At 35.3% G+C, this 26,119-nt stretch overlaps 1 protein-coding gene across 2 annotated transcripts in view; it reads right to left on the minus strand.

Moving 5' to 3' along the window:
• Nucleotides 1-26,047, minus strand: part of APPL1 (adaptor protein, phosphotyrosine interacting with PH domain and leucine zipper 1) — a 34,031-nt gene extending 7,984 nt beyond the window's left edge. Inside the window, exons 1-18 of one of the 2 annotated variants that reach the window (XM_081072625.1) lie at nucleotides 25,869-26,047; nucleotides 20,590-20,688; nucleotides 19,269-19,328; nucleotides 18,673-18,744; nucleotides 15,594-15,681; nucleotides 14,122-14,163; nucleotides 13,491-13,549; nucleotides 10,787-10,933; nucleotides 9,829-9,911; nucleotides 8,915-9,073; nucleotides 8,037-8,225; nucleotides 6,265-6,307; nucleotides 4,915-4,971; nucleotides 2,468-2,559; nucleotides 1,888-2,070; nucleotides 922-974; nucleotides 147-321; nucleotides 10-46 (exon numbers count right to left, since the gene is read on the minus strand). In XM_081072625.1, the coding sequence (XP_080928751.1) occupies nucleotides 10-46; nucleotides 147-321; nucleotides 922-974; nucleotides 1,888-2,070; nucleotides 2,468-2,559; nucleotides 4,915-4,971; nucleotides 6,265-6,307; nucleotides 8,037-8,225; nucleotides 8,915-9,073; nucleotides 9,829-9,911; nucleotides 10,787-10,933; nucleotides 13,491-13,549; nucleotides 14,122-14,163; nucleotides 15,594-15,681; nucleotides 18,673-18,744; nucleotides 19,269-19,328; nucleotides 20,590-20,688; nucleotides 25,869-25,922 (1,692 nt within the window). In that variant the 5' untranslated portion in view covers nucleotides 25,923-26,047. The remainder of the gene's footprint in view (nucleotides 1-9; nucleotides 47-146; nucleotides 322-921; nucleotides 975-1,887; nucleotides 2,071-2,467; nucleotides 2,560-4,914; nucleotides 4,972-6,264; nucleotides 6,308-8,036; nucleotides 8,226-8,914; nucleotides 9,074-9,828; nucleotides 9,912-10,786; nucleotides 10,934-13,490; nucleotides 13,550-14,121; nucleotides 14,164-15,593; nucleotides 15,682-18,672; nucleotides 18,745-19,268; nucleotides 19,329-20,589; nucleotides 20,689-25,868) is intronic. The other variant, XM_081072626.1, reaches the window with a different exon arrangement.
• Between the last annotated feature and the right edge of the window lie 72 nt (nucleotides 26,048-26,119).

Consider the following 26,119-nt stretch of genomic DNA (forward strand, 5'->3'; position numbering starts at 1 on the left):
AGAACTCACCGTGAGCCTTGTAACTTGTGTCTGTGGATCAATTAACCTATAATTATAATTAAAAATTTGTAAAACAAAATTTAATTAGGCTAAAATTATGAAATTATTTTTTCGTACAGTTTTTTGAGGGAGAGGTTACTACTTACTTTAAACAATCACAAGTGACTAATAAATGTGATTCTGTCATACGAAAGATGTTATGGATGGCCCGGGCAGCTAGGATTTGGCGCATTGTTTCATAAACAACATCTGGATTGTCATCTGATTTCACCTCCATGGAACCAAGGAATCGGACAATAAATAACTGATGAAGAATAGAATCTATGACAGAACAAGGTACATTATGTCTTCTTAAATCCCACATTTCTTTTCCTACAGCATAAAATATACTGCCTTCTTTTAGATTTTCTAGTGAAAAATTCAATCTAGCATAAGTATTTAGGAATAATTTTTAACTAGAGGGTTCAAATTACAGAAAAATTAAGGTTTCAAACTCAAATAGCAAACGTTATGCTTTATCAATTGGTACCTCTGAGTAAAAATTCCTTGACTATTCTTACAGCTTTTCTGTAAGTTTGAAATTATGTAAAAATAAATAGCTACTGGAAAAAGAAAAAAAGAGTTATTGTCTAGTATCAGAAAAAAACACCTGCTGTTAGGAAAAGCTTAAAGGCTATCTTATACACTGAGACTTTGACCATGAAGTCAAAAGTTTGATATTCTAGAATTTTGTGTGAATTATGAAATCTTATGTCCAATTAAGTTCAGTTGCTTTACGTGTACTATGAGTAAAAAGAGAAAATTGTGGAGTAAAGATACCATTAAAACAGCATACAGCAGAATAAATGTAAACAACAAATTCTTCACATAGTTAACTGCTGAGAATTTGTAACATGTAAGAATACTGCATGTGTGTTTTACCTTCAGTTTCAGATTTTGTACCTCCTCCAGATTCTCCAAATGGATTTGTACGCCTGAAAAGTTTTTAAAAAATTATGAACCAATGGTCAGTTACAATGAGCCACATGAAGGTATCTCACTGAAATCAAGAGTTAAAAAGTAAGAGTCAGGATACCTTATACATGCATTTTTAAAGAAACTCTAAAATACCCCATCCTGTTAAGGAACACTACTGATGACCAACTTACTCTGACGAAGGCCCCTGCCCTCACACTGAGGCTGAATTTCAAGTGGCAGCATTTTAGAAAACGTAGATGAATTGGAAGTTCAGCCACACATACACAAAAATCAACACCATAATACACCATGTTGTAAAAGTTCTTAAATTTAAATAAACTAGGACAGAGAAACAGCTGATTTAGCTTCAATTTTAGCTACTCGAGAAAAATGCCAGCCATTTCCTGGGATGGTAAAGAGCTCTTTGTAGGTTCTCTAAGTATATGTCACAGGCTAACTATAATAATTTCAACATTTTCTAATTTTAAACCTGTATTTCTCAAGGCATATGTAACAGAACACAAGAAGAAAAGCTATCTAGAGATGGAAGCTACCTCCCTCTTTAGTATAGCACAAGTATTAATTACACAAAAGAAATTTTAAAATAGTTTCATGACCTAAAGATGTAATAGAACCTATGTCAGCTTTCTTCTTCAATTTTAAGAGCAAATACCTAAAGAGTAGACCTCATAAGCAATTCAGAATTAAATATTTTTAAAACTAAATTATCTTAACTCATTTAACTGAGGCAGAAAACAAACAGAAAAGCTTGAGATGATTCTTCCCCAACTATCAAGATTATGTTAGGTAATTAAACAAAGTACAGCATGGCTGATGCACATGATATGTAAGAGATGACTCTCAAACATAGAAATGGAATCATAAACTTTACAGACCATAGCACAATATTCCTGTGATGCCATCACTCACCTGCCTCCCTGGCCAGAAGTTTTCGCCTGGCCAGGCTGATCTTCACACACAGGAGAAATGATGTCAAACTGTATGGGGGTATCTGGGGCAACGAGAGAATCTAGCGAGAGCGCAGCCAAGTTTGTGGACTCAGATCCTAAGGATCCTGAACTGCTGGTTCGAGCTGTCGGTGGTCGCGATTGTCTAAACACAGAAGAAAACAAGAAGTCATTTAGTTTTCTCTTTTAGAAATCAAACATTTAAACTATGAGAAAATACAGTTTTGTAAGTCAATGAGAAGAGAACAAATTTCAATAAACACAATCCCAAGTCATAACTACTTACTTAACAATGGACTTTTTTTCCAGTTATTAAATTCAAAAACATAAATCACCTCAGTCTAGAGACAAACACTAGGGAAGTTTGGAATTATTTATTTAGCACTCTTGCTGGTAAATTTACCCATTTTAAAATATAATTTCTATGTTGTTTGGGGAGCTATTTCATACTCATATAAGCAGCACTGCTGAAATCAAAGTGTTCAGTAACACTTTCAATAGCCCATACAGCTCTTTAAATAACCCATAGTCTGATAACTCACCCTGCTGGCCGCAGGCTCTCATGCCTCTGCTGGAAAGATGGAGAAGGAGTGACAGCTTCCAAAGCTGACTGATTTACTCGTGCAGCAATTTCCTATTTTGTTTTGCAAAAAACTAACATTAGTAAAGCAAAAATACCAAAAGTTTGACTATAACTCTGAACTGTCAGAATGATCTTGAGTTACACATAAGATGTAAACTGGAGTTACTAAAGCAGTTCCATGTACTTTAATATTAAGATACATAATTAACTTTGCAGCGTTATAACTTGTCTCCTCTTCCTGTAAATGTAGGAGGAACAATCTGATATTTTTCTATTAAGATACACAGTAGGAAATACTATTTTTGTCTTTACAAATTTTTAACTACTAGTTTTTTTTTGGATTAAGGTTTGTATTGCTAGCAGCTAGTATAGTGCCTGGCATACTAGGAACTCAATACATTTGATAAATAAAGAAATTTAGGAGTAGGATATAGTCACAAAATATTAAAATATTTTATAATGCTGTTGAAGTTTTCATAATTTTCCAGAATCTATTTATGCTCAGAAATATCTATATATTTATTAATTAATAAAGTTATCATGGATAATTTCAGACCAAATTTGAAAGAAAGCTTTCCATAAGACATATTTATAAACTTATTCTTTTATTTAAAAAACAAGCTAAATAAAATGGTATTTATATGAGAAAAAATAATCACAAAATATTTTTACATTTCTGTGTCTTACAGTTAGCAAAAATACTAAGACAATGCCACAAACTGATCAAAATTTCTTCTCATTAATATAGACAAAATAATTCTGGATAATCTGGAAATTATGAATTAAAACTTAGAGTTTTGAGAAAAGAAATAAAACTTAAGAGTTCTGATAATTGATAGGAAAGTACAATAAGCCTGAATTTTTCAAATCGAAACATTATCTCCTCTGTTTTATTCCCTAGATATTAACATGTCACAAATTTCATTTTTGTTGTTGTTCAAGTAACAGAAAGGAAAAACTAGATTGGCAGGAAATCAAGTTACAAAAAGCAAAAGGCTTCTCTACAGTTAGCACTGATTTCTTAAACTCGTAAGACTATAAAACTAACAGAAATTACTAATATATTGGAGGCCTGAGATTTAATTTCTTTGGTTCAAAACTTTTTCCTAGGCATCTAGAGGGGCACCTCACAGCTATTATGATAAAAACAGAACTCTTCTTTTTTTTCTGTCCCCGTCACTTGGGTTTAAAGCCTGGAAGTCATCTTTAATTTGTCTCCTTCATCCTGACGTAAAGTCCAGTTATGAACTAGTCCACTCAATTTCTTTTTACCTGTTTCTATGATTCATGATGTTTTCTCTTTCCTCAGTTACCACCCAGTTCATGCCTAAACTATGATAATGGACTCCTACATGTCCCCATACCCTCCTGTTTAATTAATCAATAGTTTAAGACTTAGAAAGGTGAGGACTTCCTAAAGAAATTAGCCTTGCTCTGCCTCAACTGAAAGCATCAGCCCCCACCCAGCCCTGGGAGACACCTAGGTTCGTGGCATAGCTAGGCCCACTGAGACGGGCAAAGTTCAGACAGCTCCTGTCCTAGGCCCAGTCTTTTCCCAACTCCAGTGCAGTGTGGACCCACTTGATTCCTTCCAGGGTTCTCTGAACCCCTGGGTTTGGCCTGTATTGCTTGGACTACACCTATGGCTATGTCTACACTACTGAGTTCATCTGGTTTGATACCTTTCCTACTCACAGTATAATTGGCAAAATTAAGAGTTCAGGCCACCTCATTTGAGACCTACTGAATCATAATACGCATTTTAACAAGATCCCCAGGTGATTGGTATGCAGGTTTCAGTTTTATTCTCCAACAAGAAACTTCAACTCCAATTACACTATTAGATTTCATACCATATCTACATTTGTGCTTTCGTTTCTATTCTCTTATCTGTAATGTCTTCTCTTTTACTCAAAATATGGACAAATACTACCCAGCTCAGATTTCCACCATCTCCAGAGTTTTCTTTAAAACTAAAGTCCACACTGATCTTAATGGTCTCAAACATTAAGCTTTTAGTCATCACAGTATGTTTTCAATTACATATTGTTTATATGAAACGTTAAAAGTTTTAGTTTTGTCTTCCCATACACATAGGCTCTGGACAGCAGAAGCCATGGCTTATTTTTCTTCTGTATCCCCCTTTCTCCATGGTGCTCAGCACAGTGCTAAACATAAGGTCGGTGCCCAGTATTTGTAGGCTGATTGATTTCAGTACCTGTGAAATAATTTGTTGTTCTAGGAAGACCAGAAACTCATTATACATTTGATACATTAAAGCTACCCATTCAAGGGCAAATGAAAAGATTACAGAACTTGAGAATTATGACTTAATTAAAAAAGCCATGTTAGTGACAGAATTATTCAATTTTACCAGACCTGGATATGATAAAATAAAAATATTACCTCTGGATTTTCACTTAAATATATTTGTTTAGATATGTTGTTTATTGTACAGATCCACTGCAAGAGAAAAAAATAGAAAATATGATTAATATTTTTTCTACAAAGCTTCTCTTCTAAAAGAGTGTTCAATATTTGAATGAGATGTTTCATTAGAAGTATCACGTAATCTTTCTTATAAGATAAATACCTTCCTATATACATAAGCATATATATGTAATATTTGAGGGTGTAACAGAACATTGCACATTTATTACTTTAAAATTCTAAATTTATTTCATACAAGGAAATTTAAAATATAGCAATCATGTTAAATTATAATTTAGTAGTCTATATTTAATCTTTTTATATCACTTCCCCCTTAATCACCACCAAACAAGACAATCTGGACTCAGATATCATGATTAACACCAATGCAAAGTTAGGAACTAAATATATCCGGGTGAATATATTTTACATGCTTCCGTTCTTTCAAGTTTATAAATGATTAACATAGAAAATGCTCTCTGCGTCACACTTCTGATTCACTCTCAAGAATTCCGGGGCCTGACAAGCCTCACTAAACTAATATTCCGTTTGGTAAACCCTGAAGAGAGCAGACATTTGTCTGTGTTCCTCAGAGACCAAAGCCAAATTGTAATACCTACTCTTTTTCACGAGAAGTAAATAAGGGTAGATCTCTACATAATTTCTAACCTGGTCTTTTACCAACACAAAATAATAATACCTGACAAAATAGCTCAAAATCAACCTATAATATATTTTCATTGAAGAGTATTTCTCAAGACAAGGCTTTTGAAGCATCAATTCTTGGTAGTAACTTACCTTCCATATTTGGTGTACTAGAAGTAAAAATGGAACCAAAAATAAAAGACTTGTGAGGAAGAATAGACATTCCCAAATTTTTGTTTTTCTGTCTTTCATTTCTCAAGGTTTTAAGTTTTAGTTGCTTCCTGCCATGTCACATCTGCTGCCACTATGTTCTTAATGCAGCAAATACTGTCTCAGAGGGTTGGTGAGAGAAGCAAATAAATTAAACTGTTGCCTCATGATACTAACAGCCTGCCAGAAAGCAACAGTCACAAGGTCATTTCTAAATCTGAGCCTTTAAAAAGACAGGAGAGAGATGATCTCTAAGGTTTCCCCTTGGAGGTCCAGCTGTAAAATTCTTTGCAAAACTTAAGAATGTTGCTTAAGGACAATAGATTTTGATTAAAAAGATATTTTTAATTAACCAGAATATTTCAAATTTCTATAATAAACACATTAATATGTGTTTTGTCAGCAAAATATCTTAAGATGTTGCTGAAAAAAATTAATGTTGCTGAAAAAATTAACTAGATAAAATTTTACCTCTTCGTGGTCTTTTTTACTCTCCGCTTGCAAAATTGAAGATCTTGGGGGAAAAAAAAGACAAAAAGTTTAACCATCAACTTTTTCTTAAAGTACTTTCAACATGATCTGAGAAAATTTTTTATCTTTAAAGGTATATATAAAACCAATCAGTATTAAAAACAAAAATCCCCAAACATACAACCAACCAGTATCTTAGGAAAAGGAGACCACCGGAGGCATCAGGACTCAGACTATAACAGCTCTTGACTTTGGCCATCAATGCCAAAATGTACCAAAAAAGAAACAAGTGCTAGTTTTCAGAAGACAGTCTAGACCAAAGGTCCAGTGTAACTAAGACGAGCCATTTCAACCTGACACTTAAACATATTTCAAATACAAATCAGTGATACTAAAGGAAAACAATTTTATTTCATTATTGATTATTTCTCCTTGAATATGGTTAAATATTTTCAATAAATCACTAACGTAGGGATAGTTAGCTTAGCTATAGATATTCATGTTTTAAGAATCAGACAAAAAATAATTTTTACTAATCTTGAATAAAACCAGGAATGGGAAATCATTTAAGCATTAGCAAAAAATTGAAAATACAAAAAGATAAATATTTGTAGTAAGATATTAACAATTTGGTAACTTTGACAAATGAACACAGGGACTTCCAATATCGAGTATGATAACTAACACACAGTAATTGGCATTCATTATGTTTATAGAAGGAATATAAAATTAAACATTTTGATAAAAGATAGTGAGCCATAACATCTGAATGTCCATAAATATAGGGGGGAAATGTCTTTTAGGGAACACAAAGCTGCTTCTCAACAACAAGAAAGATCAAAAACAGTATTTTAATTAAGTAGGGAAAAAATTGCAGATATCTTAAACATACATCACTAGGAAAAATTTTAAATTATGATGTATATCCTTGTACACCATATTATAGTGTAGCCATTAGAAAATGTTTTTAATAAGTGAATGCAGATCCAAATTATATATACAATATTTCCTCAACTGTTAAAAACTGTAATGAGAATAAAAACTGGAAGGCAATGGACCAGAAAGTTAATTGCTGCTGCTGGTTAATGAGATTTAGCTTTTTTTCATACTCCTTTTTATATGTTTCTGTGCTTTTCAAAAATTTGTTCTAAAGGCAACTCTATGGATTCTCATTTAATGCAAAGGGAATAGAAGTTTCTAAATGGCATATACACAGTAATAGACTAAATAATTAATTTGATCAGAAATATTTAAGTAAAATATAAAAATAACATTATTGTTAGCACATAATACATGCTAGGCAATTACATGTTAAGATTTCTATTTTTCATTAACAATTTACAAAGTAGGGATTATGACTCCCCCCATTTCACATATACAAAAATGGAACTAAGAAAAGGTTATATAATTTGTCTAAGACCACACTGTAAGTAGTGGATCCAGAATTTGAACTTTATGACCCCAAGGTTGAGGCTCTTTCCACTAATCTGTGCTGCCTTCTCCACATCATGCAGGATTTTCAGTGACCAGTCTCAGCATGAAATCGTACATCTTTACCATATTACCTTGTTTTGACAACCTCAAAATATTAAGGCATCATTTAACCAAGTCAGAAAGGAAAATTCAACTAATTTCTATAAGATTAAAAAGAAAATTATCTTAATAAATATAATAAGACCAAAATATCAAAATGTCTGAAAGAAAAGGAATCTGCCTGCATTTCAGTAGTTCAAAATATTACAGATTTTATTTATGGTAGGAAAAATACTAACTTTTTTCCATCAAAAGAGGTGATCTGAAAACAGTACCGCCTGTCTTCACAGTCCACAGCCATCACTGAACAGTTGTCTATGTCCATGGCCAGGCCTCCTGCCACATCCCCACGGGCCTGACTCATTAAGTTTCCACCCTGAGTGAAGTAAAAATGTCTGTCCCAGGTAGATGACACCAAGCCTGTTTTACTAAATGAAGAAAGTACATTCATTCTTTAATAACATACATGAAATCTCATCATAAGCCAGACACAAGATAAAGTCCATCACAAAGAACCAGTTTGCAAAAAAGCACCAAGGTGCCCAGAAAATACAAATATCAGTTTTTCAGGCTCTAAAATAAATTCACATATGCTGACCCACTTGTGTGAATGGGTGTACAAGTACATATATTTCTAAAACAAGGCTGAAAATTATCAAATCGCAGCTGTTATAATAAAGTTCCATAAAATATAGGTCACCTTTTCAAGGGTGTAAATTCAGAAGAAAAGTATTTAGTGCTAAGGTTAACTAGCTTTATCCTATCTTCATGTAAAAACTAAAATTTGACTCGATGGTGTAATGACATATATTCTAAAGTATGATAAGTGACATTTGATAGCATTCACATTATGCTGGATTTATGTAGTCTCAAATTGGTTTCACTTTTAAATAATTCTAAATTATTTGATTAATATCTAAACGGAATTTTACTTTTGAAAATTATTCATGTGCCCATCTGTCAAAAAGTTCACATGAATACTAATACCACTAACTAAAAAGATTCAACCTTTAGTAAAATCAAAACAATTTGGTAGACAATACCAATTATATATCATATTCACTTGCTACTACCTTAGATGATACACAATATATGAAAATAACAATCGTTTTCTTACTTCCTAGCATTAAGGTATCCAGCCTTTCGGGTTAAGTTTCGATTAACAGGAAATTTCGTGGGATCTGGGTCAGGCACATATAAAGGGTCACTGGCTACTTCCAAATCCTCTATTGTTTGCTGCATGGTCTCTACATCACTGTCCATTTCCCTGCGAACACTAATATAGAGAACAGGTTATTTACTAACAACCACAATAGCTTATTTACTTACCAATAACATTTATCTGTGTATGTTCTGTATATATTTTCCTAGAGAGAGCAGCAGTGGCATGGGTGGTTAAAGTAATAGGAACATGTTATAAAACACCTTTACATTTTGTTTGAAACTTAAGATATTCTGGAAACAATATTAAATTCAAAAACTAATGAAGCCATACTGAATGAATGACTTTAGAGGTATTTTCAAACTGCTCTGTCCTGTGCCTTTAAAATTAACAGTCATTTTTGTCTCCCTCTCTATGTCTCAGATTGACCACATCACTGCTTAGACTTTTGAACCTGATTAGAACTGCTTTCTCTCTTGCTTTCTCTCTCTCTTTAAGCTTTCATTGCTTGGAAAACAAGATTGGTTTAGTAATCTCCCATCCATCCCCCACATTTCAAGTAATTGTGAAGACAGTTCACTTATGGGACAATTACTATTATGTGTTTGTTAGATTCATACATAAAACCAAGTTTAGAATCAATAAAATAACATCAGAAATGACACTGTTATGAAATTCAGAGTTCGGATTCTGTGGAAAAGATGGTGAAAAAACCAACAAGTGTCCATGAGCCATGCGAGAAACACTCTCATGGCAGAGAAAATAGCCCCTCAGGAAATAAAATGGTAAATATTTTTAGATTATGGCATTTGCTGTTAACTTATCATTCACATAACTTCATTTTCAATTCTAAGGAAGAAAATACTTACTTCTGTACACTTGTTCCAATATTAGTTAAGAATTCTTCCAGTTGTTCATTGAGATTTTCAGAACCCATCTTAAAGAAACTTATCTGAGGCAAGAGAGTGTAGGAGTGGGGCGGTGAACAACAGAAACATGCACATACACAAACAGAATATTTTAAGTGAATCATATAAATAAATTCTAAGATTTAAGTAAAAAACAAAGGATTATTCCCATCTATGTAAAAATATGTTGTAGTTTACAATGACTTCTACCGGGCAAGAAGCCACTGAAGAAACTAAACTTAAATTTCACTGTATATCCTTTTATATATTAATACATGCATATGGTAAGCAATTTTTTTAAATTGGAAAATAAATTTTAAAATATTTCAAGTAAGTCATATGGATAAACGATTTCATGTTTAATACAAAGATAAAAAAGTTTTATATCTGAGGAATAATAAGCACATATGTTTGAAGGAATATTCAAATTTCTTTAAACTCTTGATTTTTAGGGGACTGCCATCTCATCTTATATTACCTAAATTTAATTTTCCATCACCCTTCCTAATGCACACTTCTAAGGACACTTTGGTGTTCATCTATTATTTTTAACTCAGGAAGTATGCACGCAACATGAGATGAACTCAAAATTCTCTTTCAGATCTATTATGAAGCAAGACTGAGTGGAAGCTCCTGAAACAGCCGTAACTCCAGAATTTATTCAGCTTTTTATTCCCTGTCCCCAACTGTAATGGACAAGATCTAGATACAAGGTAAGTGGTTTCATGTACCCTAAAATAATTGAAGTCATCACCTGCAAGGAAAACCGTTCTCCTAAACACTTCCATGACTTTTTAAAATACAGACACAAATATGTATTTTAACCTTAGTTTGTAATATCTTTATATTTAACAGAAATACCATACTTAATATGAAGTTTTTAGGGCAGTTATAATCCAAAACCCAGTACAGTACTCACCTGAGCTTGCATGTACCCAAGTAAAGGTTCTAATAGTGCTATTTTCTTTTTGTATTGAAGAGTATTTAATGCACAAAAATAATGCATCATGGTCTGGTGTTGTTTTTTCCTGGAAGTGTAGACATCTTCTGTTACTTCATACTTCATCTTTAAATGAAAAGATTAAAAACACTATTATTTATTTAATTTTGAATTATCTTTAGTAGTGACTGTGAGGAAGAGCCTCCCCAAAGAAAAAGGTACATAACAGCAATTGTGCATAGCTGTCTTATTGTCTTAGCTATTAGAACTCCTGGAGGAGACTTCCGGTCAAGATGGCAGAGTAGGTGAACCCTACGCTCGCCTCCTCCCACAAAATTACATGTAAGTTACAGAACAACCAGTCTTGAGAACAAACTGAAGAATAGCTGAACAGAACTCCTATAACTAAGGATATAAAAAAGCCAGGCAGTGACTGGTCGGAGGCGCAGACTCAAAACAGGCTGGTCCCACACACATGTGTGACGGTTAAGAAACAAGAGGGACATCTCAAGTGCAGAGGTTCCCCCTGGGGAGTGAGGGGCCCCAGCCCCACATCAGGCTTCCCAGCCCAGATCACCAGTGGTGGGAAGAGGACTCCCCACAACACCTGGCTGTGAAAATCAGCGGGAATTCTGCCTGAGTGAGATGGAGGGCTACTGGAATCCCAGGTGTTCCTCTCAAACGGCCCACACACAGACTTACTTGTGACAGACTCACACACTCTGAGCTCCAGCACTGGGGCAGCAGCTCGAAGAGTGCCAGGGACATACGGGGAAGAATTGAACTGCCTGGCTTCAGGGTAATGGCTGGAGGGGCAGCTCTCTCTAGGACTAAACTCCTGACAGGTGCCATTGTTCCTTTGCTGAGCCCTCCTCCAAAGGCTTTGCTAAGCCTTCTATTACATTACTGAGTTTATATTAACTACTGAGATTTTCATATTAACTACTGAGTTTTTTTGATAAAGGCATAAAAGCTTGAAATTAAGTAACCAGTGTGTGACCTCAGGAGAATAAGTGGCAGAGCTGAGATTTGTCCTCAAGCATTCTGACTCTGAGCCAGTGCTCTTAAAACTTTACAGGGAGGGAGATGAGGGTAAGGGGGATCAAATCTATGGTGATGGAAGGAGAACTGACTCTGGGTGGTGAACACACAGTGGGATTTATAGATGATGTAATACAGAATTGTACACCTGAAATCTATGTAATTTCACTAACAATTGTCACCCCAATAAATTAAAAAAAACAAAACACTTTACAGTCTTCAGACTCTGCCATGTACTTCTGCAAAGGCTGTCTTTCTTCCAGGAATGCCGTCTCCCCACTCATCTTCAATGCAAATGTCATCTCCCAAAGTGGAACTTTTCTCGATTCACCAAAGTTAACTGCTACCCTCTGTGTGCTCTCCCAGCATTTTGATAAGCCTTCTATTACATTACTGCACATAACTCAGTGTTAACCCATCATTCTCTTTATCCCTATATTCTGGCATCTAGTCCAGTCACCTGCTTTCACATAGGCAGCCTTCAATAAATGTTTGTCCACTCCTGAGGGCAGGAGTGGTGCCTACTCACACTGTTCCCCCATATAGTAGGTGCTCAATTAATTTTTTAAATGAAATTAAATTGGTTAAAAGAATGTTTTTAAAAATACCTATAACAGCCAGAGGCAATATAAAATATATCAAAATTCATACATAGAGCCTTTAACTACTTCTCTAAGCCAAGGTAACAAGTAATGTACATCTCAAAATGTATATATTTTATTAATATTTATAGCACCAAGTAATCGGTGAACTAAAATTAGACACGGAAAGATCTCTGTACTGAACTTTATGTGAGAAACATTCCCTTTGTGTCACAGTGTCACAGTAGCTATTGCCCAGTAAATCCTACACAATCATGGATTCCCACAAGTGGTCACTCGTCCCTAAGAGCAGCTGCAGCCTAGCCTACAGACACCAACTCCCAGGCACAGAAATCATCTGACACTCAAACATCTAGTGGAGGCCTACTCCTCAAGCCTTAGATTAGGCACTAAAAGAGAAATGACCTTAAGGAGCATCCAGATGAACTTGGTAACATTCTGGTTTTTGTTCTTTATTCAAAAGCATTTCTCCTCAAATACAGTGTAATAATTTTGGATTTCACTCCTTGAAGATATATATATATATATATAAATTTTTATATAATAAAAATATATATATAAATATATATTTTAAAATATATATATATTTTTATTTTCCTGTAAATGAGGAGGTCTTCATAACAGAATTTCACTGAATTATGTACGCAACATTTCAACTTTTTAACTACTTTATCTCAGAAGACACTTTGGAATACATACATGGTCAAATAAAAACAACAAATGCAACGCTATCAAAATACAAAGCAAAAGGTGGCAATGTTATATACGGGGCATCAATTACATTTTTTGGAATAGTTATGTTTACTTATAAAATTCTGTCAGCAGAAAAGTATTTTGTTTAAAGAGCCAATTACTAATAGTCTGATGATTAACAATTATTAGAAAGGCTTTGAAATAACTATAAGAAAAGACTAAACTAAGGGCAATACAGCAAAACATACAAAGTAAGTGCTGGCTACTATTTTTAAACAGGAAAAACTAGACCACATAATGAAAACAGCTGTTAATTGTGATCCTGAAGGAATAAGAATGTATCATACCTTGTCATTTTCCCTTTTTTTGGACAATCGGCTATATCTGTTAATTGCAGCATCATGATCTGGAAAACAGAAGTGACCATTAACAATACCACAGTACTTTGCACAACTCATGCTGAGTTTTCACTTGTGCATTAACTGGTCTTCACATGTGCATCTTTCAACAAATGTACTAAAGCAAGGTAAGATTTCCCTACTATATGATCACTCCAGCCAAATGTTCCCCTACCCAAATTTCCCCTAAAGTATGTTTCTAGTTATGAAATGGGTAAAAACATTTAATTCAAAGGAAACTAGAATCCACTAAAAGTTTTTAAAAGTATTTTTAGTACAAAAATAGCAAATGTTCATTAAAGAAAACTTGGAATATACAGGAAAACAAGGAAGGGAAAATACTATACTACCTCTTTGGGTATTATGAAGATAGCAAATCACAAGATTTGATTTGATAGCCTTTTAAATTTTTCTGTAGCATAAACTTAAATAACAATATTGATTTAAATAATGTTCATTCAAAACTTTTTATTAGGTTCGTGTGTTTTTTCAATTATTGCATAGTATCTGGCCACAGATTTGTGTTGATAAAGAAATGCATCATTATAAGAAATAACTGTGTAAAGTATTAAAAGCTTACCATTACTCGCAATCTGAAACACTTCCTTTAATGTCAGTATTTCTGGAAAAGTTCAAGAATAATTTCAGTGTAACATACTTATGAAATACCTTAAATTTTGTTTAGAAAACAGTAACTGACATTTGAGCTATAATTAAAACTCCAAATAATATTTCATACTTCAGCATTCAAAGTGAAAAAGTTATTCTGTGTTTCAGGGGGTCTTCAGAACATTTACTATCATTAGCAACAGTTATATTTCCAGAAAATCTACTTGCTACAAATTAGTAATGTGACACATAAACAAATTTAAAACCACTACAAATTCTATGACATCCAAATATTCTCAGTACTAGCATCTAACTTATTATGTAATTCATTTTTTGAGATTGACTCTAATAAGATCAAATGCTGGATAAGAAACAAAGAACATTTTATTAATAAGATTATGACATTCAGTCCCCTTAGATTGAGAAAAGAGACCTTATTTCTTGACCCTGGAATGACCATTCTTGAGGATTACCACCACAAATATTAACTCCACCTCTGAAGTACATTTGTTTTTATTCCATGTATAATTTAAATATTTTACCATCCACTGACACATTAGTTCAATGTTTTATTCTTCTACACATCCAATAAGTAAGTCTGGATAACTGTCTAAGGTTGTAAATTATGAGAAAGCAGAGCCAATTCTATAAAACTCTCATTTATCACTGAATAATCCTAAATGGGGGGAGAAAACCACCACAAACTACTAAGTCATGGGTTGCTAGATGTGCCAGCACCCCCATTTCCTGCCACTCCAGCCCATAAACACACCTCCATCTCCTGTGCCACTGTCCCAGTTCAGACCTTGGCCGTATCCCACTGGACTCTCACACCTTCCCAATCCATTCTCCTAGACATCAAATCCACTCTATTCCACCTTCCAAAATCAAAGTTTGTCTTTCTCTGCTTCTTAAAGACCTTGCTTATAAACTCAAGTTGAATGTCTTTAGCATGATCTAGATTTGTCTTCTGCCATCCCTACACATTCCACATTGCAGCCCCACTGAAATTCTTGTCATTCTCAAAACAAGTCATGTATTTCTACAGCCCATCCCTTTGTGCTTCCTAGTCCATCTTATAGAATGACTTTTTTTCCTGGCAAATTCCTCCTCGTTGTTCAATGCTCATGTCACATCCTTGGTGAAGCCTTTCTGACACCCTCCTCTGAGCCCTCACAACACCTTGCTCATTCCCTAATTATAAGAGTATCATAGTTATCTTTTTACCCATCTCCTTCTCTAGGCTTTCTCAAGAAAAGTCTGTCAGTATTCCTCGACATCTAGTCTAACATCTAGCAGGAGCTCTTATAAATGTTTAGTGACTAATTAAAGTAAAAGTGGCACAACCTGTATTCAGAAATGGTTACAATATAGAGTAATATGCATTTTACAGGCACTATTCTTCTAACAGCTAATGAAAGTGCACAAGCTTGACTTCAATACCTTTCAGATCTCTTTCTTTAAACTGGGAAATGGGGAACATCATGGCATCAGCAAGCTGCGTTGAAAGAACTGCATGACAAGAGCTAAGCTAGTAAAAGAAAAACCAAAAAAGCCAAATAACTAACTATACAGATATTTAATCCGCATTATATAAATTACACAAAACTAGTAAAAAGGTGTTGATACATTTTACATATGAGAACACAAACATTATGTGATATAGTAAAAAATATTATAGTCAAAAATTCCATTCAAAACTCTTAGGAGAAAACATAGGATGTGGCAATGGTTTCTCAGATATGACACCAAAAGCACAAGCAAAAAGAGAAAATATAAATTGGGACTTCATCAAAATTAAAACTTGTGCATCAAAGGACACTATCAAGAAAGGAAAAAGATAATCCCCAGAATAGGAGAAAATATTTGCCAATCACATACTTGTATCTGGCAAGAAACTTGTATGTAAAGAACTCTTAAACTCAGTAATAAGAGACAAAGAACCCAATTTAAAAAATGGGCAAAGACCTGAACAGACACTTCATCAAAGATACACAAATGGCCAATTAGCACAGGAGAAGATGCTCCAGATCACCAGCCATCAGGAAAATGCACATCAGAACTATTATGAGATACCACTTGACACCCACTTAGATGTCTATAATAAAAATAAATGAAAACAAGTGTTGGTGAAAATGTGGAGAAACTGAAATCCTCCTACATTACTAGTGGGAATGTAAAATTGTGCAGAGGCTGTGGAAAACAATTTGGTGGTTCCTTAAAAAGTTAAACATAAAATTACCATATGTCCCAGCAATCCCACTCCAGAGCGTAGACCCAAAACAACTGAAACTGGTGTTTTAATAAACAAAACAACAAAAAAACCACATGAATGCTCAGAGTAGTACTACTCACACTAGTTAAACAGTGGAAAACAACCAAAATGTCCATCAACTGATAAATGGATAAAGTGCAGTATATTCCTACAATGGAATTTCATTCAGCAAAAAGAAGGAGTGAAACTCTGACATGTGCTACAACCTTGAAAACATTATGCTACGTGAAAGAAGACAGATGCAAACATCCACAAACTGTATGAGTCTATTTATATGAAATACCCCGAACAGGCAAATCCATACAAAGATTTATGGCTGCCAGGAGCTGAGGGGAGGGAGGAGTAGGGAGTGACAGCTTAATGGGCATAAGGTTTCCTTTGCCATGATGATAAAAATGTTCTAGAACATCAGTGATGATGGCTGCACATTGGGAATATACTAAATGTCGCTAGTGGTAAATTTTATATTATGTTTTCTTGTGGTATTTTACCACAAGAAAAAATTTCCTATAAATATTTCTTTATATCGATCTCCTGGGACAATATTTTGCTATAATGAATTATTCAAACATTTCAAAAAATTCCTTTTCCAGTTAAGAGACTAGAAAAGACAGAACTATCTAATGGCTCATGTGAAAAGAAGAGCTTTCACTGCACTAATAGAGAACAGTTATGAACTCTCCAAACATCTCACTACCTCTTTTCCACCTAACTTTTAGGTCTTTTTTTTTTTCAATTAAAGTTTATTGGGGTGACAACTGTTAGTAAGTTACATAGATTTCAGGTGTACAATTCTATAATACATCATCTATATATCACACTGTGTGTTCATTATCCAGAGTCAGTTCTCCTTCTATCACCATATATTAGACCCCGTTTACCCTCTTCTACAGCCTCCCTGCCTCCTTACCCTCTGGTAACCATTAAACTATTGTCTGTGTCTATAAGTTTTTGTTTCTTCATTTGTTTGTCTTGTTCTTTTGTTGTTTTCAGTTTTATATCCCACATAAGAGTGAAGTCATATGGTTCTCTATTTTTTCTGTCTGACTTATTTTGCTTAGCATTATAATCTCAAGATCCATCCATCTTATTGCAAATGGTACTATTTCATCTTTTCTTATGGCTGAATAGTATTCCATTGTGTATATATGCCACAACTTCTTTATCCATTCATCTATCAAAGGACATTTTGGTTGTTTTCACTTCTTGGCCACCATAAATAAAGCTGCAATGAACATCGGAGTACATATGTCTTTATGGATAAATGTTTTGAGATTTTTGGGGTAGATACCCAGGAGAGGGATTGCTGGGTCATACAGTAATTCTATTCATAATTTTTTGAGGAACCTCCACACTGCCTTCCACAGCGGCTGCACCAACCTGCATTCCCACCAACAGTGTATGAGGGTTCCTTTTTCTCCACAGCCTCTCCAACACTTGTTACTATTTGTCTAGTTGATAGCCATTCTAACTGGGGTGAGGTGACATCTCATTATGGTTTTTATTTGCATTTCTCTGATGATTAGTGATATTGAGCATTTTTTCATATGTCTATTGGTCATTTGTATGTCCTCTTTGAAGAAATGTCTCTTCAGGTGCTCTGCCCATTTTTCAATTGGATTGTTGGGTTTTTTGTTGTTGAGTTGTATGAGTTCCTTATATATTCTGGACATTAGCCCCTTATTGGAGGCATTGTTTGCAAAAATCTGCTCCCATTCAATTGGTTGCCTCTTTATTTTGTTGGTTTCTTTTGCTGTGCAGAAGCTTTTTAGTTTGATACAGTCCCATTCATTTATTCTAGGTCTTTTTTTAATGCTTTGTTCTGATGACTGGTTAGAGAAATTAAAGGTTGGGATTGGTTGTTTGGGATGGAAGTATTAATGAACTGAATGGTTAAAATGTTGCTTGATGGCCAAAGACAGAAACCATAAAGAGCTTAAGTATAGATCACAGTTTAACTCTTCTAATCCCTGCCTACATCAAACAACACACTGAAAGATTGAATGTTACATGGACTAAGAGAGCATATCTATGTATGTTTATTCCTGGAAAACTTGTTTCCATCAAACAAAGTATTGCTTTTACCAGACAGACACCAAGATGTGGAAATAAGGTCCATCTTAAATAGTAATCTTTTATTAATAGAGGCTTACTCATATAATCATAAACATTTCCAATAAAAACTAAAGAACTTGAGTAACTTAATTATAACACCACTTATTCAAGCAAAATAAAATAAGCAGTTACCTCATCTATAACTTTTGAAAACTGTTGCAAAGTGGAGCTCATAACTTCATCATCACCCCCCAGTGGAAAATGCTAAAAAGTGAGACACAGAGATGATATAATGGGCCAATGCGATATGCCTTTTGTAAATGACATAATAATTTACATTTTTAAATAACTTCAGAAAACTCATAAAATTTTGAATAAGCTCTAAAAATATCATTTAATAAAATAGTATAATTCATATAATTAGTAAACATTAATGAAAATGTTTGCAAAGCAACCAATTAATATGGTGTATAGGAAGGTATACCATACTAGAAGTTCAAAGATTTGATGTTTTGCTCCAATTTCTTCAATAACCAGCCTTGTAACTTAAGTAAGCATCAGTTTCTTTTGTATAAATAAGAGAGGTAAATTAGATAACCTCTGTATCTAACATTAAATCATTAAAATTAGATATAAGTGCTATAATGGAATTTCAATAGCATATCAAAATTACTTTCTGTGGATTTAAAAAAAACTTAGGATTCTTGATGAGAAATTCTATGTATATAGGTATACATAATATCACTGCATGTTTTAAATTATGCTTTTAAAACTTTCATAAATGGTACCTGTTTTTCATATTCTTTTAAAAGTTTTGAAGTCAGATGTGTTGCTGCACTTAATTCATTCTGCAGGAAAAGATTAATTCAAATTAACACAATATTACTGATAAGAAAACAGTTTTAGTTGAAAATACCTACATCACTTTCATCACTAAACGAAAATACTGAATCTGTTCTCTAAACCCCTCACTAAATCACTGGAAAGGGAACTACCAGTAAAGCACTTCAAAGGGAAACTCAAACCATGAAATATACACCATCAAAAAATTCAGCAGTGTTTCAGGTATGTGCTTTTTTTAACTAATAAAATCTAAGCATTGAAATACTGTTAAAACTTTAAAGCTAGAAGTAAACTGTACATATCTCAGAAAAATCTTAAAAGAGACTCCAAACTGAAGACTGATTATCCCTCTCTAGATGCTATTAGTGGACCATGATAAGCATTTTACTACTAATAATATACAACCAAAATGTGATCAACCTAATCATAAAATATAACAACATAGACATATGAAGGAAATACATTTTAATTTAAAGGGTTGTTTTTTTTTTTCAGTAATGAATATAATGACAAAAATAACATTTATTTTACATATTAATCTCTGAGGTCAGAAACCAAATCTTGACAGACTTATCACAGGAAAACAAACAAAAAGCTGTCACAACTTTTAAGTACTTAAGGAAAATTCCATAAAGGAGAAAAAATTTAGAAGGGGAAAAAGATGAAACATGTACACTCAATTAATCCCAAAGAAAGGTTATTAGGAAACCCAGGTTGTTGTTAAGGCTTATAATTAAGTTACATAAACATACCCTCAAATCTTATTCTTGTTCAACAACAAAAAATCTAATCACACCTATCTTCTTAAATTCACCTTTTGTGCCCCAGAGCTACATCTAATTTTTATTATCTTCTACTAACTAGACAGAGGCAAACTATTTTTCAAATCCTCCTCTCAAAAGGGGTGTATTTCATAAGATTAAAAGCAGGATTAGGGAAAATATGGGTGACAGTATGGGGTTTTTGGTCAAACCTTAGGCAAAGATCACTATTAGTAAGCTTTAATCAGAAAGCCCTCACTGGGTTTGGGTAAGAGAGGCAGATGCTTCAATCTTCATCACTTTTCCAGTACTAGGAACTATACATTAGTAATTGAAATGTGAGCTCTGTAATACAAAATACTTAATGTTCTTTCATCAATTCAACAAATATTTATTACTGTGAGCCCCAGATAGGACTAGGCACCAGGAAAGACACTCTCTTTGTCCTCATGGGCTTAAAGATTAATTTTCAAATAACATTTGAGTCAGCCTTCATGCTTTTTACCTGTGCATCATAAATCCGATGCATAGCTTGATATAACTGGTTCATGTAGTTGGAAATAGCTGTAGCATCTTCTTCAAATACACCCAGTAAAGATCTTGTCTGTATAAAACAAAAGCAGTAAGTTTATGTTAACCATTGTATAATTCAGATGGATTTTTTTTTTCTAAAGGAAAAATCCTAGGATATTAGTGCTGTAATTATTCTAAATTTTAATCTATTTTCTCTCTTTTGATAGCAATGCCAAGATATCAGGATTCTTTGTTCTTAATTTCATTTCATTAAAACAGGGATTTTCCAAATACATCACACAAATTTTAGAAGGAAAAACAAAGGTCTATTTTTATGAATTAAAAAGTCTGTAATTGGGCCGGCCGGGAGGCGCAGGCGGTTGGAGCTCCATGCTCCTGACTCCGAAGGCTGCCGGTTCGATTCCCACATGGGCCAGTGGGCTCTCAACCAAAAAAAAAAAAAAAAAAAAAAAAAAAGTCTGTAATTAAACTAAGAACAAATCAACAGAAATGTTCAGGTCTAAATTAACATATTCCACGTTTATTTTAAATGTCTTATTTCAGAATAACTTAGCATGATTTTTTTTCTCCATGGTAACTTCTAGTAGTGACATACCTCTCCCCATCCTAACCCAACAGAATACCATAGTGCTCTTCCCCAACACGGCCTATAAAACGGTAAATATGGTTCTTCTGAGTGCAAAATTGAGGGGTATTTTTTCTTCTTTTTCTTCTTACATTTCTAGATTGTTAGGCTTTTTTTTTTAATGAGCATGTAAAAATTATCTTAAGGGGAAAAAACCTTGTAATGTTAAGACTGTCAATAAAAAGGATCAGAAATATGCTTCAACCTTAAAAGCTAGTTTTCAAAAATCAACCTACTCCTTAGCTTCCTCTTTTAAAAAGAGGAAGCTAAGTCAATATGGTTTAAAAAAAAAAAAGCACAAATTCTTTATGCCACTATATGAAATCCATGTTCTCAGTTCTCTACTTCCCATGCCCCAGAGATTTAGATCTGACAGAACCTTTTAATTTTCAGCTCTAGTGTCCCACTCCCATTCCCCACTGTTATTTTAAGACATGAAAAAGAAAGCATCAAGAAATCTTGTTTGGCTAGTGCCATTCTTAAGAAAAATCTGCCATTTAGTTTTATTTTTCCCCCAAAAAATTATCATTCTAATTTAAAGATTACGTTTATGCAAAAACCTGTAGTGGAATTAAATTCAAAAGATCATCTTAAATTAAACAGGGTTGAAACAGGTTCCCTATTTAAAACTAATAATATCAAGTTCAACATTGTATAATGACTGTTTCAAGTTAGCAGTTTACAAAAATACAATCGATGTAGTACCATCTCATTGAATCTATGATGGCATCCACTGTGAGCTTCACCATTTTTATACTAATAAAACCAAACAATGCTAGCAATTAAGCTATGATTTAAGGTTTTGTTATGTCTTAAAATTTTTACTTTAAATTTATGGAAACAGACCTCGACAGAATTTTATATGTAAAGTTCATATAAACATAAAAATGAAAACCCAAGAGGTATAAATTTAACATAATCCTACAATTTCTTCCGAGTTCAATTTTTGAGTCACTTTTTCATACAAGAGTCATCAATATCCATGTTTTCTCATCCAATATTATTCTGTGCCATGAGGTGACAAATATTTCTTAGAAGTGCTCCACTTCTGTCACCAATATTTTCTTATGAACCATTGCCATTAGATACCCATTCAGCAAGTTTTGATGGTGGCACTTGCTTCATCTCACCAGATGTCAAAGGAACATTTTCAGACAACAAACAGGGCTGATAATCTTTCAAGTGGTTGTTAAATTGATTTGTTGGCCAGAACACTGAGTGGCACTTGGTCGGTCATGCCACTAGGAGAAATAACCAAGAGTGTACATTTCAGGCAGTTACAAGTAGAACACTGGCAACTGTAAGGGGCATCTCAGTAACAGAGACGTTTAAAATGTGGGGGGAAAAAAGTGTGTCATAATCTATGATTATTTCATATTATGCCAAAGAAAGAAGCCTCCATTTGGGATTGGAGTTTGTCTTCCCAGTTCTAGCATGGATGAAGTATTGATATTTGTCTACACATAAAATCACTTATTCTTTTAAAGATAGTATCTGCTCCTACTAATTAGGAAGTTTCATTTTGGTTCTGATTTTCAAAACAATTCATAAGCATGGACAAAGTATCTAGTGTAGTCTTAAGATTTTTTTGCCTCAACAAACGATCTATGCAGAATGGTGTGGTTTGGGCAAGATAATTTTAAACAGGTTTATCTTTGATCAGCTGGATTTGAACTTGCAAATTCCCCCCTATTTTAATACTTATAAATCAAAACTGAAAAAAGATTACTGGAATTCAGGATACTTTTTTCATGACTCCCAAGCTCTAACGTTTTTACACAGGCTATGTAAAAATGATTAGGATCAAAAAAAAAAAACTATTAGAATCAAATGATCTAATAAAAATTCATGTACATCAGGAGCTCTAAAAGTTTCCATACTCTTTGTTACTTGACTTCTTGTGACTCTATCCTAAACAGTCCAAACGAGAACAAATATTTGTGCCCAAAAGCATAAATCTCAACCCTATATATAAAAGGAAAATTTGGGGAAAATTCTAAGTCAATAGGACAACTGTTAAGTCAGTTAAGGAAACATGCAGTCTTTAAATTCTTTTATTCAGAATGTAGTAATAACATGTGAAGATATTTAAGCTATAACATGAAGTTAAAGCCAAATAAAAATTGGGTGCGCAATGTAATCTAAATTACATTAAAATGTGTAGGAGGAAAAAAACTGGAAAAAGAAAGCAAACTTAACAGGGTTTGCTGCTGGATGCATGGCAGGTAACTGCTTTCCTTTCTATGCTTCCAGTTTTTCTGAAGCAAATTATTTTTATAATCAGGTACAAGAATAAAAACACTACCCATAACAGCTGTAGTTCTGAGGAGTGACTTGCCCTAAAGCAGAAGAGACTAAGTAGCAGTGAAGATTAAAACCCTTATGTCCTCACAAAGTGATAACGCCCCTCCCCCAATCTACACCTGAAACTAATTTAAAAAAATAAAATAAAATTTGGGGAAAAAAACTTTAAAACCGGGGGCCGGCCCGGTGGCTCAGGCGGTTAGAGCTCCATGTTCCTAACTCTGAAGGCTGCTGGTTCGATTCCCATATGGGCCAGTGGGCTCTCAACCACAAGTTTGCTGGTTCGACTCCTGCAAGGGATGGTGGGCTGTGCCCCCTGCAACTAGAAATTGGCAACTGGACCTGGAGCTGAGCTGCGCCCTCCACAACTAAGACTGAAAGGACAACAACTTGAAGCTAAACAGGACCCTCCACAACTAAGATTGAAAGGACAACAACTTGACTTGGAAAAAAGGCCTGGAAGTACATACTGTTCCCCAATAAAGTCCTGTTCCCCTTCCCCAATAAAAAATGTTTAAAAAAAAAAAAAAAAAAACTTTAAAACCTTGAAAAACATAAAAATAAAATAAAACCCTTATATCCTGAGTCCCAGATCCAGGGCTTTCCATACTGCCACAGGTTCTCCCTAAGAATTACTGCCAAGTTTCTTCCCTTTCTAAATCCTAGTTGTCCCCAACTAATTTTCCCAAATAAAATATCGTCTACTCAAAATTATTACTTCTAGAAATTGAAATATCAATGTGGCTATTTCATTAAATACCACAGTAATGCTACTATGGCACATGCTTGTAAAAATAAAAAAGAAAGAAAAAACTAATGCTCACGTTGTAAAATAATTGTGTGTAAAGTTCAAGAAATTAGATGAGTCAAGAGATTATGCCCTCCTCACAAGTCATGGCCAGGACACTGTACAACCCATTTTGAACTGTGTATAGTCTTTATGGGCTATGAAAACAAGGCCAGATAAGAGAAGAAAGGTAAGGCAACCAACCTATTGAATCTTAGATAATAAAAAAAAAAGGACAACGTGCAGCTGACTAATAAATACATCCCACAAACTTTTGCAAAACGTTTGAAACAAATATAACTTATAACTTTATACCAAAATATCATTAAGAATTCGAATCGGCAATTTTGGCAGTCAAGCCAAGATGTGGGTTTCTCTTTGTGTCAGTATAGGCTGATAAGAGTACATTACCAGCAGGCAACTGCTTTGTGAAGATAACTTTCAGCATGAAAAAAAACAAATCAATTCCACAATCAGAGCCCAATTTCAACTTGGCAATTGAAATTGGCACAAAATCCATGGCAGACGTGCCACCCAGGAAAGGGACCTTGCCAGCCCCTTCCTCCTGTTCTTTTGGGCCCATATTAAACTATCAAGACGCACGCGATACATGCAACTGTAGTTACAAAGGAACATTTCAGATCATTTTCTTCATTCTAAGTGGTAGCCAACCAGCACCATGGTCGTAAATCTTAGATTATTGTGTAAGACTTAAGGATGAAGTTTCTTTATGCAAGTTACAGTCCCACCATGTTTTTAGTATAGCTGGTTTCGTTCTTCAGTACTACAAATACTACAAATGGTTATGTTTTCCTAGATCGTTTGAAGGCAAAGCAATCTCATCGGCATTATCCCCAACGCACACAACACAGAACACAGGGCTTCTATGTTGATGAGTTTATCAGGGCCGAGCCTGCGAGGAGCGGTGGAGCCGCGAAGGCGCCGTCCCACGCCGCGCAGAGCTCGAGTGACAGCGGCCACCATCACCGACGCGATGCTGGGCACACTCCGCGAGGGGGCGCCAAGATCCCAGACGGGCTTCGCCGATGACTCTCCGCACGGGCAAATGAACAGTTTCTCAGCATCTCCCTACGAAAACTATCCATTTTCTTCCTTAGCTTGCTCGGAAATATCTAAGTAAGTCTCCTGGGTGCTTTCTCCTGCATTTTTTCCGAAGAGGTTTTCGGGAAGAAAATTACAGGATCGGGATTTACCACCTCACATCAGGACGACAAAAACACACCTCTTGTCAAATAAAAGGCAGCCCCGTGCGCGTACGCGACCGCCGGGCACACGAGGGAAGGTGGCGGCGGCTCGGAGGCCGCCCGCCGACGTCGCACACCCAGCGCGCAGCTCTCGGCCTAGCGGCGCAGGCCCACGCGGGCCGCGGGCGGGCGACCTGGCCTCCGCGGCTCCGGGCGCGGCCCGCGAAGACAGGGAGCATCGGGCGGCGGCGCCCACCTGGGCCGGGGCGGGCCCCTGCGGCCACGGCGGCGCCAGGCCCGTGATCGGCCCGCCGCCGCCCGCACCTCACCTGCGGGCTGTCCTCCAGCGTCTCCTCGATGGGCAGCTTGTCGATCCCCGGCATCGTGGCAGAGGGAGGGCGGCGGCAGGAGATGCGGAGGCCTCCCACAGCTCTCCACGCCGACCCGCCCGCAGCAGCTAACCCCCACCCACCCTCAATCGCAGGCGCCGCAGCCTTCCCTGTCGGCTCCGCCCTCGCCAGGCGCTGAGCGGCCGGGCGGGAAATCCCGCCCCCTCAGCCTCCCTGCCCCGCCTCCCGGC

The sequence above is a fragment of the Rhinolophus hipposideros genome (assembly GCF_964194185.1).
Source record: "Rhinolophus hipposideros genome assembly, chromosome: 14".
NCBI classification, from domain to species: domain Eukaryota; kingdom Metazoa; phylum Chordata; class Mammalia; order Chiroptera; family Rhinolophidae; genus Rhinolophus; species Rhinolophus hipposideros.